Source organism: Cystoisospora suis (genome assembly GCF_002600585.1).
Source record: "Cystoisospora suis strain Wien I chromosome Unknown contig_4708, whole genome shotgun sequence".
Taxonomy (NCBI): domain Eukaryota; phylum Apicomplexa; class Conoidasida; order Eucoccidiorida; family Sarcocystidae; genus Cystoisospora; species Cystoisospora suis.
Window position 1 is genome coordinate 613 of NW_027157500.1, and position 12,841 is coordinate 13,453.

At 55.0% G+C, this 12,841-nt stretch overlaps 2 protein-coding genes across 2 annotated transcripts; one reads left to right on the forward strand and one right to left on the reverse strand.

The window, feature by feature from the left end:
* The first annotated feature begins 3,544 nt into the window (after positions 1–3,544).
* On the forward strand, positions 3,545–8,433 carry CSUI_008403 (uncharacterized protein). Its single transcript, XM_068068536.1, has 5 exons — positions 3,545–5,030; positions 5,392–6,411; positions 6,690–6,788; positions 7,420–7,529; positions 7,825–8,433. Exons 1-4 carry the CDS (start codon positions 3,800–3,802, stop codon positions 7,527–7,529), a joined length of 2,460 nt encoding a protein of 819 aa, XP_067919485.1. The 5' UTR covers positions 3,545–3,799; the 3' UTR covers positions 7,825–8,433.
* On the reverse strand, positions 8,287–12,841 carry CSUI_008404 (uncharacterized protein). Its single transcript, XM_068068537.1, has 8 exons — positions 12,769–12,841; positions 11,987–12,093; positions 11,234–11,274; positions 10,707–10,772; positions 10,141–10,312; positions 9,708–9,769; positions 8,911–9,017; positions 8,287–8,708 (listed from the first exon to the last, which is right to left on the reverse strand). Exon 8 carries the CDS (start codon positions 8,568–8,570, stop codon positions 8,289–8,291), a length of 282 nt encoding a protein of 93 aa, XP_067919486.1. The 5' UTR covers positions 8,571–8,708; positions 8,911–9,017; positions 9,708–9,769; positions 10,141–10,312; positions 10,707–10,772; positions 11,234–11,274; positions 11,987–12,093; positions 12,769–12,841; the 3' UTR covers positions 8,287–8,288.

Below are 12,841 nucleotides of genomic sequence, written 5' to 3' on the forward strand. Positions count from 1 at the left end.
CTGGGCAACCGCCCTGACACTCGTGCATGCACGGGGTCTCGTGCTCGTGTCAGGCGTGCTTCCTGACACCGGGGGTGCAATCACTCGACGACCCTTCACCACTCACACACGCCCTGTCTCCTAACTAGCTGTACGTTCGGCTTGAGGTGCTCACTATACTCTACATAGACTCTCTTTCTCTTGTATCGGAGTCTAAAATACCCGTTACTCCGCTCGACTTCTACTTTAGCTTAGAGTCTCATTCTTAGACCTGGTCTTACCTTGGCTCCGGCTCTACTTCTACTTTAGCTTAGAGTCTCATTCTTAGACCTGGGCTTACCTTGGCTCCGGCTACTTACAGCTTATATACCTATCTGCTATACAGCTTCTCGGTAACTTTAAGACTTGTCTCATGTCCCATGCACTTCTCTTTGTTATCATACGGAGAGTACGACCTTTCGAACTCTCTTAATAGACCCTTCCGTTTGTATTCATCTATGAGTCTCACACACTGAGTCGGGGTGTACATTGTCTTAGATTGGTTACTTCAGGCTGAGGTTTGGTAGGTCATCCCAGATCATACCTGGGCAGAGCCACAGCTCTGACAGCACCCATCTTGCTCTAAAACTGCTCCTACGGCGTACTTGGATGCGTCGGTCTTTATTACCAACGGTAGGTCTGGGTTGAAAACCTTGGTCACGGCTACGTCGATTAGAGCGTCTTTCAGCTCCTTCGCTGCTTGAGAATGCTTAGGTCTCCATATCAGCGCACTTTTCTCGCACAGGTCATGTAACGGTTTAGCCTTTTCGTTGAAGTTCTTGATTAGTTGCTTGTGATACCCTACTAATCCTACCAATCCTCGAACCTGTTTAATGGTATCCAGTTTCTCCGGGTAGTTCTTTCAAGCTTCCACTTTCCTTGGATCGGGCGTTATACTCCCCTTTAATATGATGTATTTCAGATATTTTACTTTCTGAGTCACAAATTCACATTTATTAATGCCCGCATACAAACGATGTTCCCTAATTCGTTGAAGAACCCTTCTTAAACGAGTTAAATGCTCCTCTTTGGTTGTTGAGTACACTAATACATCATCAAGATATACCACCACAAAGTCGTCCAATTCATTGATAAAGACGTTCTGCATTGATTGTTGAAAGGTAAACGGGGCTCCTGCGAGTCCGAAGGGCATGACTTTGAATTGGAAAGTTCCGTAACGGCATTTAAACGCGGTCTTCCATTGGTCTTCGGGTGAGACTTGGACTTGACAATAGCCCTTTTGGAGATCTTTTGAAAACCATCTAGCCTTCCGTAACCGTTGAATGAGATAGACCATCTGTGTAGCCTGCCGAGTTTTATGAGCAGCAGGTCCAGCCGGGGGGGCGGAATGGAAACGCGATCAAGACGGACTTAAGAGCGGCGGGTGCAGCGCGGAGTTCAGTTTTATGTTACGCTTTTCAGAACTTCTTGAAGGAAAGAACTTTGCGGTGCAGTGCGCGAAAGAAGCGGGACGGAAAAGCCGGGCGCCAGTTCTAAGTGAAGTCGAAAGACGCGGGATCGGGGGTAACGTGGAGAGCTGTACCATACCGGAGGATATGGAGCTGCTGAAGCGTGCTAGCGTTAATGAGGAGACAGCAGTGTAGAGGAGCGCGTAGTCTGACGCCTGTGATGCTACCCTTCGGCGCCGCCCTGCCCTGTGTGCCGTGCCATGCAATGAACGACCGTCGATGAGCCGAGTACTGTGAACATCTTAACATCAAGCAACGTATGCCCACTGCGAATCGCCCACAGACAAGCAGTCAGTCTGGGCGCGCGTCCCAGACTATTGCTTCTCCGTCGCCAATCAAGGTACGTGCTAACCCTTCGTGTAAAAACTAGATACGAGCTTTTAAAGATCTTAGGCCGACCATTACCCAGCCAGCCGCTCACGCCCCGCTGGCGCAGAGGATGAGCCATTGACCACAATGCATAGCCGGAACACAAACTTGTCTGATTGTGCCGGAAGGGGAGTTCTGGGGAAAACGGACTACGCAGTGAGCCCGGCGGCCCTGACGTAGAGACGACCAGGAATCCCCAGTCGAGGGAGCCGCTTACCTTCCTCTGACACCGCACAAGACTCAGAAGCCCGACATCGGCGCGCACCGTTACTTACCAGTTAGTTGTACCAGACGGTACGCATGTAGCGACACTCCATGCGCGGGGGGAACCTAGCTTCATAGAGGCCGCGCCGTTACACGTGCTTCCGGAAACGGCAGACGGAGACCCCTAGGGGCGTAGGGGTACTCCGGCTCCTCTCAGGAGTATCGAGACGTAGTAGCAACTCCGACCTCTCGATGTGAGGAGGACAAACGACGGGGCCGAAACCCACTTACCAGGGCACCCGGGGATGCATGGGCACCTGCACGGAGGCACATCACAGACCTTAGGTATAGACGGTTGGTGACGCTCACGTGGAGGCTCGGAACTGGAAATGAGGAGCTACAAACAGAGTCAACTGTGCGTATGGGAGGGATAGCGTTGGCGATGTCACCTGTAAACTGCACCGTCGGAGCCAGCCGCCAGGGGGAAGCGGACGTCTACCACTTTGGTCGAGACCGCCGTAGCTGTGGCGTGGAAGAAGACAACAGTGGAACAGAGCGGCGCACCAGGTACACGCCTTGCAGTCCCCCGTTCGCTTCTCTGCCGTCGAGCACTACCGGCTGCACTGCGCTTTTGCCCACGCCCCGGGCCCCATCTCCGGCACAAGGCTGGCAGAAGAAAAGACTGCCGGAACCGCCACCGCACACTGAGGCTTAGCAGTCTTCCTACACCGTCAAGGGCAGCATCATCCTACAGACCGGAGCTGCCGGGCAGGCGGAGGCTGTGTCAGTGCCCGGTTGCGTGGGACAGCCTCTCGGGGTCCGCGCGACGTTGTGACTTTTTCAGGTTTGCTCCTCATTGTGCGGGCGATCCCCAGACTGCCAGAAGGAAGGCACTCCAGCGCTCAGTGGCGCGAGCCAGGTGTTCTCCGTGTGAAAGCGGTCGCTGCAACACCCGCTGCAGTAGAGTACCCGGGTTCTTTCAGTCGCGAATTAACTGTCAAAGTCCAGGACTGAGCCGGGGGGCAAGGGAGGCGGTTATTGAGGTACCGAGACTGGGGGCTGCTCTGGCACTCTGGGTAGTCGAGCCAGAAGCTGCTCGGGCTGGGAGGGCCACCGCCAACCACTGGCCCATAGGGCTCACTCCGCCGAATTACACGCTACCGGGGCGAGGCACAGATTGTCCAAGGGGGACATTAACAGAGGGAGAATGCGCCGCGAAGCGAGTTCTGCTGAACCCAGTCGTTTGACGCCTGGTGCCCACGGATGCGCAGCAAACGCTCGGGTCCGCACCCCTTCCTGCATTCTCGGTGACGGGCGGCAGAACTGTGTCCCACTGACCAGCGCCACTTCGGCTGTTCCATTCGCGGAGACATGCAGATGCACTCATAGAGGGCAGCGGCACTACCAAGCAAAAGCCCTTCCTTCAGCGCTGCTTAGAAATGTCTTTTCCAATCGCGGAACCGCACCAACAACAAGCTGAAGACAGCTGGTCCAGGATGAGAACGCCATCCGTGCTACCGTTGCTTCGGAGTCTTTCTTCTCTCCGGGAAGCAGCACAAACTTGGTGACAGGCGACCTTGACTACTACCGTTCCATCAGTCGAACTAACCCAACCCGCGCATCATGCTGTGTTCACTGGCGAACAACATGTAGCGCTCGGGGAGGTACGACAATGACTCCAACGGTTCCTGCTAAAGCAGCACGCGCGTGGCGGCTACGCAGATCTCCAGCGCAGATAGATGGTCAACTCCAGGCACCCGGTCAGTCGATCCCGGCCTCGTCACTGGGAAAGAACACTGGCGACCAATCCGCCGGATCACGTTTGCCCGAGAAGACGCATGGCTACCACGTGGCTGAGCGACAAGGATAGCGTCATAGAGACTGGGCTAGTACAGCCGCGGCGCAGAGACGTGACGCCATGGTTCCAGGGTCCGATTCCATCAGCGACGCCTAGTTTCATCTCATTTGTTGGCGATTTTCCGGCAGTCCTCCGGCCCTCTTCCGTCTCATCAGCGGAAGTCACCAGACCGGGAGCGCTGCGCGACGAATCAGTGCAGGGCCATTGCTCACCGGACAGACATCCGCAGCTGTTTTCTTCTGGCCCCTCTCGTCGCGGCCGGGCCGGAGTTCCTGTGCTCCCGCATGTACTTCATCTTGTGAGGACAATTCTTACCGCAATGAGTCGGCTTGTCTCATTCTTCGCGATTGGGTGTTTCTCTGCCGCACTTCTGAGTGCCCCGAGGGGGTCTTCGCGGTGCGTACTAGTGAGTGAGGCTCGACGTTCAACCACCGCTGGGGGTCCTTCAACGCCTTCACACGCGGAAGTGGAGATCGTTTCAGAAGAGGTGCCGGTACCCGGTCACCGTCGGTACGTCGACACAGACGGCGTTTCTCTGAGCAACGTCTCTGGGGAGAGACCGGATCGGCGCCCGACTGGAGGCAGGGGGCGCATTCGGACTGCGTCTCATGAAGGCAAGACGGTGGAAGTATCCGGCGCAGGCGTCGAGGCCGAGAGTGCTTTCACACGAACGGAAATGCCGGTTTTCTCGAGTGGCAAGGGAGGTTTATCTTTCGAGCAGATCAGTAGCTCGGCGCTTCCCACGGACTCTGATGGACCTACACAGGGCCGCTTGCCGGAATTCAGCACCAAGGCATCCCCCCAGTTGCCTAGTGGGACAGGCAGTCTGGGGAACCGGGGTCGGGATGAAGAAGAAGCGGAGGAATATGTGGAGTATATGGGTGGGAATGACTGGAGAACAGTCCATCATGGTCCTGTAGGCGTCTCGAGATCCCCTGTACGGTTGTCGGAGAGAGAGCGGCAGTGCGCGTCCGAAGGGCCACTCTCTGTAGCTTACACGCCAGCTGGTGTGCTGCCTGCGGATCTAGAGTTGCTCAGTTTGTATGTGGTACGAGATGAAGGCTATTTCAAGCTGTCGAGGAACTCCGCGGCAGTGCCGGTCTGCCCTGCCGGTAAGACGGGTATTCGCTGCTGAACGTCTTAGAAAGTGCCCCACCAGGTCTGGTAAGCGGCCTTCATGCGGCGGTGTTCTCCGGAGTGCACAGTAACCGACCCGTAGGCACTTAGTTGCAAGTCGATAGTCCGGATGGTCACGAGAGGTTTGTGCATTGTCGTATGGCTATATACTTCTGCACAACGGGGGGCAATCATCTCCCAGTGAAGAACTTTGTTCATTGGTGTTTTTTCAAGCAACGTACCGGCCTTCACCTACTTCTTGGCTGGCGGATGGCACCTGCTCGGTCAGCTAGCACTCTCCTCTGTGACTTCAGTGCTATGTGATCGGGGGGGTTTTTCACCATTTTCTCAGTTCAGGTTTTCTTGAGGTCTTGTTGTACATGCGAAGTATTCTGTTTGGTACCTTCTCTTCCGAGATTCCTGGATCGGCTGCGGCGTCTCGTACTTCTCTCTTAAATTTTGTCGAGCGTCGTTTTGTCGACCGGGCCACACTGCTTTGTTCAGGGCGGATAGGCCAACGTGCCGTACTTCGAAAGCTGCGGGTGAAGGACGGTGACTTGATAGGTGACCTGGAGTTCTTCGACGCTCATCGGACACTAGCAATGTTCGCCAGTCCGGCTGACTCGAGAGATCTAGAGAACGGGTCTCCTGGTGTTCCTCCTGGGCCCCGTTCCAGGGCTCGACTACCCTTGTTATCGGGCGAGATAGCCAAGCAAAAGAGAAAACTGACGCCCCCCGACGGCACCAGAACGGCAAAGAAGCCATTGCTAGGTTTTCTGTGCATGTTCTCTCGTTATTTCTGCCCTGTTGACAAGACAGTTGCTTCATCGAAACCGGACACACACTCTGACGACAAGACGGCGACACAAGCGGCGGCTGTACGGGGCGGGCAGGTGATTCTCGCTGGCGTGCCTCTGCACTCTGTAAGAGGCATGAAGCCTCTCGATATTTTCGGCCTGAAAGTGAAAGAAAGTCTTTATCGAGCCCAGAGGAAGGCTGCTTCCCGGGGTGCAGTGGTGGAGGTTACGGGAGTGAGCGCGTTGCCCAGCGTGTCCAAGGGTTTCAGTGGCGGAAGTGGAGAAACGCAGACCGAACCGGATCGTGAGGACTACGAGGCACCAGCGGAGTCGTACGCGAAGACTGGTGACGGCGCCGGGTCGGCGAACAGCGGTACTGAGGATGACGGTATGGGGATGTATGTGCCTGGCTTTCTGTTCAGCGGCGTAGGAGACAATTCTCACTTCGAGGAAGAACCAACGTTACTGGAGAAGGAGACTACCTCTGTGGATTTGAAGGTCACGGTGCTCTGTCTGCAAGAAGGAGTTGTACCGATATTTGTGAAGGAGTGGCCACGGCATTACAACGTTATGAAGCCAGGTCAGCGGCGCAGCTACACCTTAGACTGAAGGTCGACAGTCGATAAACCGGGCCTAAGGCACATCACCGGAGTTCTTACTCAACTCCGTTTTCGACGGCTGAAAACTGTCTTTTTCCCGGTCTCAGCGGACAACTTGGACTCAAGCGGATTATGCTCCTTGAACGCTGCCTTCTTTTCCACTGGAGTGGCTGTACAGGCCAAGTTTTCAGAGCCATTCCGTGTGTGAATTTTTAGAGAAGACTTCGTTTGCTTGTGTGGTGATTTCGCATGCTCGCAGGGAAGGTGGCCCCTCTTCGGCCTGCGTCTCTGGCGAAGTCGCGTTCTGTGGCGGGAGTTTTGGTCTTAGCCGGAATTGCTGCAGGCAGCTACGCGAGCCGTAAGTGGGTGACGCAATCGCTTCACTGAACTGAGCTCGTTCTTACAGACAGGGGTCGCGCCATTGGGTTTCACTTTGGGTCAACGGGGACAGTACCGGACCGCGCTCTGCGATCTGTGGGTCATGACAGACGTCGTGTCGGCGGAAGCGGCATTACATTATGATAGCACCGGTAAGGCAGTCTGGGCTCCTGCACGGGCTATTCTTGGCCATGCTGGCCCAGCTGAAGTGTCTGGCGGAATAGCGGCGTTACACACTAATTCATGAGACTTGGTGCCATGAAAGTTTGTGTCAGGTCCGCGGTCCCGCAAAATTTTTTTCTCCGGGGGGACTCTGGTTACGGGAGCGAACTGTCTCAGTCCAGAGGGAGATAGGGGGCGGCGCACGGGCTTCGCGCGTAAGCCTTAGACTGTTCGCGATTTGGGTTTCGGAAGCCCTTTGTGAGTCAGTCACTCCATGGGTGTCACGGTACTTGCTGTGTCAGCGCGCAGGGGGCGTAGAGACGATTTATTTGGTGTGAGGCGGCTTTCCTCTCTAGAGTGGCTCGACGTGACGTCGTAGAGATCCACTGCTTTCGTTTCGACGATGCTGTTTCAGCGGTGTCTGGTAGCATGGTTTGTGCGCGCTACAGGAAAAGTCGTGAATTTGTCGTCGCTCCGGTTCCGCACGTCTGAAGAACGGAAGCAGTCTTTCGTACTCCTAGGTCTTTTCGTTGTTGGAGCCGCTTCTCCAGGTGAGTGAACGCTAGCCCTTAACCGAGAATGTGAGGACGCTCACAGACTGCCGACCTTCCAGGACGAACTACTGTTCGTCCTGGAAGGTCGGCAGTGAGTTTCACAATACCTTTGGGCCACTGGTACAAGTACGCGGAACGGCGGGAGGTCTCCGCGCTGTTCACTACGAGGTATATGCCGCAGATACGTGGTGCTCCGGATCGCTGCCGTGTTTGGGCAGTGCGTAACAGCTGAGGCGGCCACTTGCAGCAGAGTTCTATGCACCGTCTTTCTCTTTCTTGTTGGTTTACCGCGGCGAGCAGCGGGAGCGACCATGTGGAAGACACGGCGGGCGATCTATCGGAGCCATTTACGCAATAACTTAAGGGAGGAACTTTTCCATGTAAAGGAGGACGACGACGACACTATACAGGGCGGATCAGCTGAACAAGCGCGGCGAGACGTCGTATTCTACTACGACCCCTTCTTCCGTATCGGCTTGTGAGCGTCGTAGTATGGGGCTCTCTTCGATCTTAGGTGCTACTTCTCTCAGCGAGAACGTGTACCAGCCATGATGGAAGCGGTGTCTGCTTCTTCGCCACCTGCTGCCAGGTTTTGACAGAGCACGAGCGCTAGTCGCCCAGCGATTCCGACAGCACGCGTTTTCGGGAGTTTTCTTTTCTGTGAAGCCGGTGTTCGAGGCGACTTCGCCCTCGTCAGCTTCATTTCTGAGCATAGCGATCTTTGTGCAGCAGTTCCTCGAGAGCGCTGCAAAGAGCTCGGTGACTTATTCGTCCAGCCCACAGCATTGCCTAATGCATGCAGCACTCAGCTGACACGGTTGATGTGCAGGAGAGTTCTGTACGCGAAAGTAAACATGGCTCAGTTCCATGGTGTGAAACAGTTCGTGCTTGCGGGGCTGCCAGGGGGCGGTTGTTCCGAAATCTGTGGTGTTGGGCAAGCTCAAACAGCTGGGCGTTCCTAGCCTTTGAGCTTTTCCGTTTTCCAACACCGCCGTAGACTCCTTCCCTTCAGTTCGGGATGTCCGATACTTCCGACCGAGCGGCATACTGTTTCATGCGTGCAGCCCCTTGTGCAGCTTAGCTTTCCCTCTTGCTGCTCTCTGCTCCTTCGTCGTCTAGTTCTTCCAGAATGTCGTCGACTGGGAACTTTAAAATGGCCGCCACCCCAGACAACATGTTCAGCTCTGAAGTGCATCAGCAGCAATGCAGAACGCGGGACCCGGAGCAGTTGCTAACAGCACGTGGTAGCAGTTTTCTAGTCACACATGGTGAAACAATATTCAAGCTGCACAGGTCAGGATATACTCAGACACGGCAGTCTCTCAGGCTGTCCGTCGTCGTCGCAAACTCTGCGGACCGGGAACACATACGCCCTTTCTGACTTACGCTCGCCGCTCGTGTGCTGGTCAGAGAAGGTGAGCACTTCGCCACCGGCTTCTTCCACATCGCTCACCAGACGCACGTACCGGTGCCGCTGCCTGGTCTCGACCGATCTGTTCGGAAGAACACAGTCACAGACAGACGGGTCACTCGGTCGGTCTTTCCTGGAGACGAAGAAAGGTGCCAGTTGAGCGAGCGGCTGGGAAGTCCGTGAGTACCCTAGCCCACACGCGCGGCCGGAGCACGTCAGTTACTGTGTCGCTATCAGGGCCTCGAACATCACGATTTGCCGAATGCCGGTTTCACATGCTTTGTCTATCGCGTTCGTTAAACATGCGAAACACGCCACGTTTATCGAAACAACTTAGCCGTCGGCACGTAACCAGTCGGACTGCTGGGAAGCGCGACTCCTTCAAGTAATTGTGCCTGTCGACGTTGTCAAGACACGTGCTTTCTCGGTGGAGCTCAGAGCTTCTATTTGTCGCCCTTGCCATGGTCCTTTCCCTGGCTATTCTCTTGACAACTTAGCGTGTGCACAGCCGAAGCAGTTCTGCCCGATTGTCTGGCCAGATATACGGGGCTACCAAACGGCCTTCAGCAGAAGCGGGGCCCGCCAGAAATCACAACGGTGTACAGTACCTTTAGGGCATTTGATCGTTCTGTGCACACGTAAGTCAATGGCAACTGGGCCGCTCTCGTGTTCGGCTCCATGTTCGGGGGGGAATCGTCTTCACATTTCTGAGCTGAACACCGGTCCGATTAGGTGTCCACACTGACAGCACGTGACTGCGTGACGAACTCACCGCAACAACCTATCCGTGACTAGGAGGGTTTTCACAGCACCGAGTCCCGCCGCTCTGCTGACCTAGGAGAGTCTCACAAGAAGATATCGGCGACCGAACTTGTCAGGAGGCAGAACGCTTTCCCAGCTCTTAACGCCTCGACCTTTGGACTCCCCCTTAAAACACCGTTCTCGCGCGCGCGTCTACTCGACACTTCTGAAGAGAGTTACACCCGCGGGTCCGTAAATGTTTCCGACCGAAAGAAACGTGATGTGGAAAGCATCTAACATTCCTGGTAACTTGGGTGGCAGTATGCTGCCTGAGTCCTGATTTTGTTCTCTTTTCAGCGGGCGGCACTTGCCGAACAGCATAAACAGTGAGCATGCACAGGCATCTGCGCCGGAGTCTGCCGAGAAAGCGGACTCCTGGACGCAGTCTAGAATCTGAGCCTTACTGCATCGGGGCCGTAACACGTCAAGTTGCGGTGGTCTCCAGCAGACGATCCATCCAATGCTTTGTTGAGAAGCCTGTAAAATTCCTGCAGTTGCTGGGCATGCCGGACAGCCTTCGTGTTCTCCAAGAGGGATGAAACATTCGGATCCGCGAGCAATTCGGTTAGCGCTTGTCTGAGAGAAAAAAAGGGGTCGCGGCAAAATAACTGCATTGGACAGCGCTGTCGTGGGAACTTCAAGACAGATTTGAGTTTGTGAAAGCACATCAAGACAGGGCAAAGTAACCAGCTCACGCCGCATCGAGTACTTGACGAAGCGCACTATGGCACGGCACGTCATTGCTCGCAAGCAAGCACTTCTGTGGCGATGAGTCTTTACTGCGGGGTCACCCTCATTGGGGAGCCCAACCATGAGTTGTTCACTACTCTCCACGGTGCAACTGATACATGCAACGGAGTGCGTCGCCTTGTCCGCCACAGTGGGGCTCCGTACACAAGAACGCCGGGTTACCACCTCAGCTATGCCGAGTGCAATAAAAGACCTGGCCGGGCCCCCGTCCTCATCTCACTTGTGGCCACTCGAGGTTGTCGCCGTCACAAAAATATGCTTGTGTTTAAGCACATTTTTCAAGTCCCTGAAAACAGAATACAACTCGCAGGAGCGACCCGGGCATCGACCACCTAGATTGACAGAACAGTAGAACAGCCTTGCCCGTTGAGCACACCAAGCAAATCAGGTGACTGATGGAGAAAGGACGGCGATGCAGCGGCGCTCCACGGTGGACAAGTTCCACATCAGAAACCTAAGAGAGCACTTTAAGCAGTGGTGCAACGCAGGAGAGCCGCTGGCCTCTGGCTCACAAAGTGGATGGCTAGTTTGTAACGACAAGTACGGCCCAACTCCATGAATGACCGCTCCCCAAGATGTCGCATTCCGAAAACAAACATCACTACGCTACGGCTGGCGTGTAGGGAGGACACTACGAAGTACTGCGCACTCACTGACGTCAAAGGGCTTCAGAGTCTTAGCCAATTTCATCAATGGTCTTTCTGAATTCACTTCCCAGCATGTACGGGATGCGACTATCAAACTTGCCTCTTTGCCGCCTCCTCAAACAGAAACCGAAGGAAGTCAGTCTGCGCGCAAAATCGAGAGGCCCGACGTTTTCTGTGGCGACAGGGCAACCGACGTCAAATCAGCAAGGCGGCGACAATGCAGAGTATACGGAAACGCCACAACCCCGGAGGTCAAACTGGTGCTCTTGCACACGCGTGGCTTGCGGAACCCAACCAGGCCTCGGAATCCGTGAAGGCTCCGAGACAAGCTTCGGAAGAGACGGCTGCCCTCGTGAACGTGAGGATCTTATACACTGGTCACGGCGGGCCTGTATCAGGGCTTCACCGTGAAAATACTGACTGCACTGGCCTCCCGCTCATTGGTCTGGCACCAAGCAGCCTACGTAAAACGACAGAGACGAAAACAGTGTGCTTACTAGCTCACAATGCAAACGACCGCGCACGCTGTGTCTGTGGGAAGAAACACCAGTGTAACCAGTTTTTGATCGGTCCGACAAAGGCAAGAGAACAAGTTGTCGGTGTAGACAGCCGCGCTTCGTACGCAGCGATTCTACGGCAACTCGGGGGGCCAAACGCTGTGACTTGAGAATGCGCCACCCAAGTGTGCATGCAGAAAGAGAGGCAAAGGGCGCTATCGTGCCCTCTCTTCATCCTTTGGGGTTCGAGAGTGCCGCCGGCTGGGGTGGACAACAATACCATAACAGCTGAAATGCGCAACGAAAGCAGCCGAAGACGCCTGATCGAGAGGTGCGAGAGACGTCTTACAGTTGACCGTACCTTCGCAAATCCGGGGCCAGCGATAAGAATGCACTTGATGGTGTTGAAGTTTGTGTGCAAGAGCAAGCTTGAGACGACGTCGCTGAAGAACCGGTGCTTTGCCTGGAGTGTATGCGCCCCACAAGAATTACGCTCACGGCACAAACAGGGGTCAGACTAGAGCTCTCCCTGACGCTCGTGGTGTAGTGTGACCCCCGCTCCGGCGCACTCGCGAAAGGAGCATCTTTTTTCTAAAAAACGGAAGACGGCTCCCGACTACAGTAGATGATGCAGGATACACCCTGGTGGGTGAAAAGCACGCACAAAGATGTAAGAAAGATATCTCTAAATTGAGCCGAGTGTCCCACATGCCAAAGCACAGCCCTGGGACAGGGTATCTGGATGCTACCGTGTCCTCGTTTTAGTCTACAGGCTGGAGCTCCGTCGCAAGCGAGTTACTCGATACAGTCAACCCCACTCTAGCCGCAAAACTACTCGCGCCTGTATAGTGGCTGACGAGCCTCTTGCATCTTCTCCGCAGCCTCCGTAAGGACAATCATACGACTCTCGCGGTAACCATCGACACACGGTGCTGACGCGCGCGCCGGCCATGGGCAGACAAGTTTTGAAGACTCGTGAATCGAAATAGTTCTATGTGACGAAGAATTGTCTCGGTCTTCCCCGTTTCAGTGCGAAGGAGCTCTGTACGACACCACGAGAGTCTAGTCTTTTTCCGCTGCCAAGGCCCTCCTTCCGTCCTGCATGCAACTCCCCACGCTTGCTCCGGAGCAGACTGACTTTATCGTAGTTTGAATGCGGTCCCCTTTGTTTCGGAATGGCCGCAGTGATCTTAGCGACGGGCTTGGCAAGC

Bases quoted from the DNA above. Each gene is read 5' to 3' on its own strand.
- CSUI_008403 (XM_068068536.1), top strand. From the start codon at position 3,800: ATGGTCAACTCCAGGCACCCGGTCAGTCGATCCCGGCCTCGTCACTGG. The intron at 5,031-5,391 runs GTAAGACGGGTA...TTCTCAGTTCAG, and splicing joins AGTGCCGGTCTGCCCTGCCG to GTTTTCTTGAGGTCTTGTTG. The intron at 6,412-6,689 runs GTCAGCGGCGCA...GCATGCTCGCAG, and splicing joins TTACAACGTTATGAAGCCAG to GGAAGGTGGCCCCTCTTCGG.
- CSUI_008404 (XM_068068537.1), bottom strand. From the start codon at position 8,570: ATGCCGCTCGGTCGGAAGTATCGGACATCCCGAACTGAAGGGAAGGAG.